This window comes from Terrapene carolina, unplaced genomic scaffold (genome assembly GCF_002925995.2).
Source record: "Terrapene carolina triunguis isolate 2854851 unplaced genomic scaffold, T_m_triunguis-2.0 Scaffold67, whole genome shotgun sequence".
Taxonomy (NCBI): Eukaryota; Metazoa; Chordata; order Testudines; family Emydidae; genus Terrapene; species Terrapene triunguis.
Genome location: NW_020664418.1, coordinates 52771676 through 52773713, shown reverse-complemented (window position 1 = coordinate 52773713; position 2038 = coordinate 52771676). Strand labels below are relative to the sequence as shown.

The window sequence follows — 2038 nt, the reverse complement described above, 5'->3', positions numbered from 1 at the left end:
CAGTGTAGACATAGCCTATCAAAAGCCTTACTAAAATCAAGATATACCACACATCTACTGCTTCCCCCCACCCACAAGGCTTGTTATCCTGTTAAAGAAACCTATTAGGTTGGTTTGACAGGATTTGTTCTTGACAAACCCATGTTGACTGTTAATAATCACCTTATTATCTTCTGGGTGTGTGCAAATTGAATGCTTGATTATTTGCTCCATTATCTTTCCAGGTACTGAAGTTAAGCTGACTGGTCTGTAATTCTCCAGGTTGTCCTTATTCCCTTTTTTTATAGATTGGCACTATATTTGCCCTCTTCCAGGACTCTGAAATCTCTCCCATCTTCCATAAATTTTCAAAGATAATTGCTAATGGCTTAGATATCTCCTCAGTCAGTTCCTTGAGTATTCTAGGATGCATTTCCTCAGGCTCTGCTGACTTGAAGACATCTAGTAATATCTAAGGGCTTGTCTACACTGGCAATTTACAGCGCTGCAACTTTCTTGCTCAGGGGTGTGAAAAAACTGTGGAGGTGCAGCACTTTAACATAGCCAGTGTAGACTAGCCCTAAATAATTTTTAACTTGTTCTTCCCTATTTTAGCTTCAGAATGTAAAATGTTTTCTTGTTACTCTTTGTGTCGCTAGCTAATTTAATCTCATTTTGTGCCTTGGCCCTTCTAATTTTGTCCCTACATGGTTGTGTTCTTTTTTTTATGTTCATCCTTCATAATATGAACTAGTTTCCACCTTTTGGAGAACTCTTTTTTGAGTTTCTGGTCATTGAAGATCTTCAGGTTAAGCCAGGTGGTTTCTTATGCAGTGGGATCGTTTGCTCTTGTGCCCTTAATAATGTCTCTTTGAAAAACTGCCAACTCTCTTGAACCGTTTTTCCCCTTAGACTTGCTTCCCATGGGATCTTACCTATCAACTCTCTGAGTTTGCTAACGTCTACCTTCTTGAATCCATTATCATTTTCTGCTGTTTTCCCTCCTATCACTCCTTAGAATCATGAACTCTATCATTTCATGATCACTTTCACCGAAGCTGCCTTTCACTTTCAAATTCTCAAACAGTTTCTCCCTATTTGTCAAAATCAAACCTAGAATAGTCTCTCCCCTAGTTGCTTTCTCCACCTTCCAAATAAAAAATGGTCTTCAATGCATTCTAAGAACTTGTTGAATAATCTGTGCCCTGCTGTATTATTTTGCCAACAGATGACTGGGTAGTTGAAGTCCCCCATCACCACCAAGGCCTGTGCTTTGGATGATTTTATTAGTTGTTTAAATAAAGCCTCATTCACCTCTTCTACCTGACTAGGTGATCTATAGTAGACCCCTACCATGATATCACTCTTGTTTTTTATCCCTTTTATCCTTACCCAGAGAGTTTCACCAAGTGCATTGCCGTGGTATTGTCTGGAGACCCTGAAGGAGCGGTAAGAATGCCCTTCATGCCAACTGAATAGCTTGGAGTTGCAGCACGTTGACACACAGGGATATTTGTGAGCCAACCATTTCCTCCAAATCTGAAGTTGGTCCAGCTGTGCTCCCTACCAATGAGTGGAAGCGCTCACGATCAGAACCTCTGAAGAGAGGGATTCACAAATTCATATCTTTCAAGGCCAGAAGGGACCACTGTAATCATCTAGTCCCACCTCCTGTAGAACACAGGCCAGGGACTTAGAAGAGGACCCGCCTCCTATCAGGAGCGCGAGAGCTACATCTTCCCTGGTCCGTAGTATGGGTCTCCTTACAGCTTCTGTTTTGCTTCGAAGTGGAAGCTGCCAAAGAACAAGGCTTGCGAGTACCCCTTGAGCTTGGGGTAACATGATGGCTCAGAGAGGCATTGGAGGAGGCTGGGAGGAGGTGGTCTCTCAGGAAATGGGGTCAGTCAACCGATGCTTGCATTGAAGTCTCCAGCAGACATACCACCGCTGAATCATAGGAGGGGCAGATCTTGAATCTTTGCCTTCAGCCATTGTGGCCACATGGACTAGGGGTGTGTGTGTGTGTGTGTGTGTGTGTGTGTGTGTGTGTGTGTGTGTG

At 43.0% G+C, this 2038-nt stretch overlaps 1 protein-coding gene across 1 annotated transcript in view; it reads right to left on the bottom strand.

The window, feature by feature from the left end:
• Positions 1–2038, bottom strand: part of IQGAP1 (IQ motif containing GTPase activating protein 1) — a 156281-nt gene that overhangs the window by 50502 nt on the left and 103741 nt on the right. The window contains exon 26 of the mRNA XM_026648480.1: positions 1547–1577. Within this exon, the coding sequence (XP_026504265.1) occupies positions 1547–1577 (31 nt within the window). The remainder of the gene's footprint in view (positions 1–1546; positions 1578–2038) is intronic.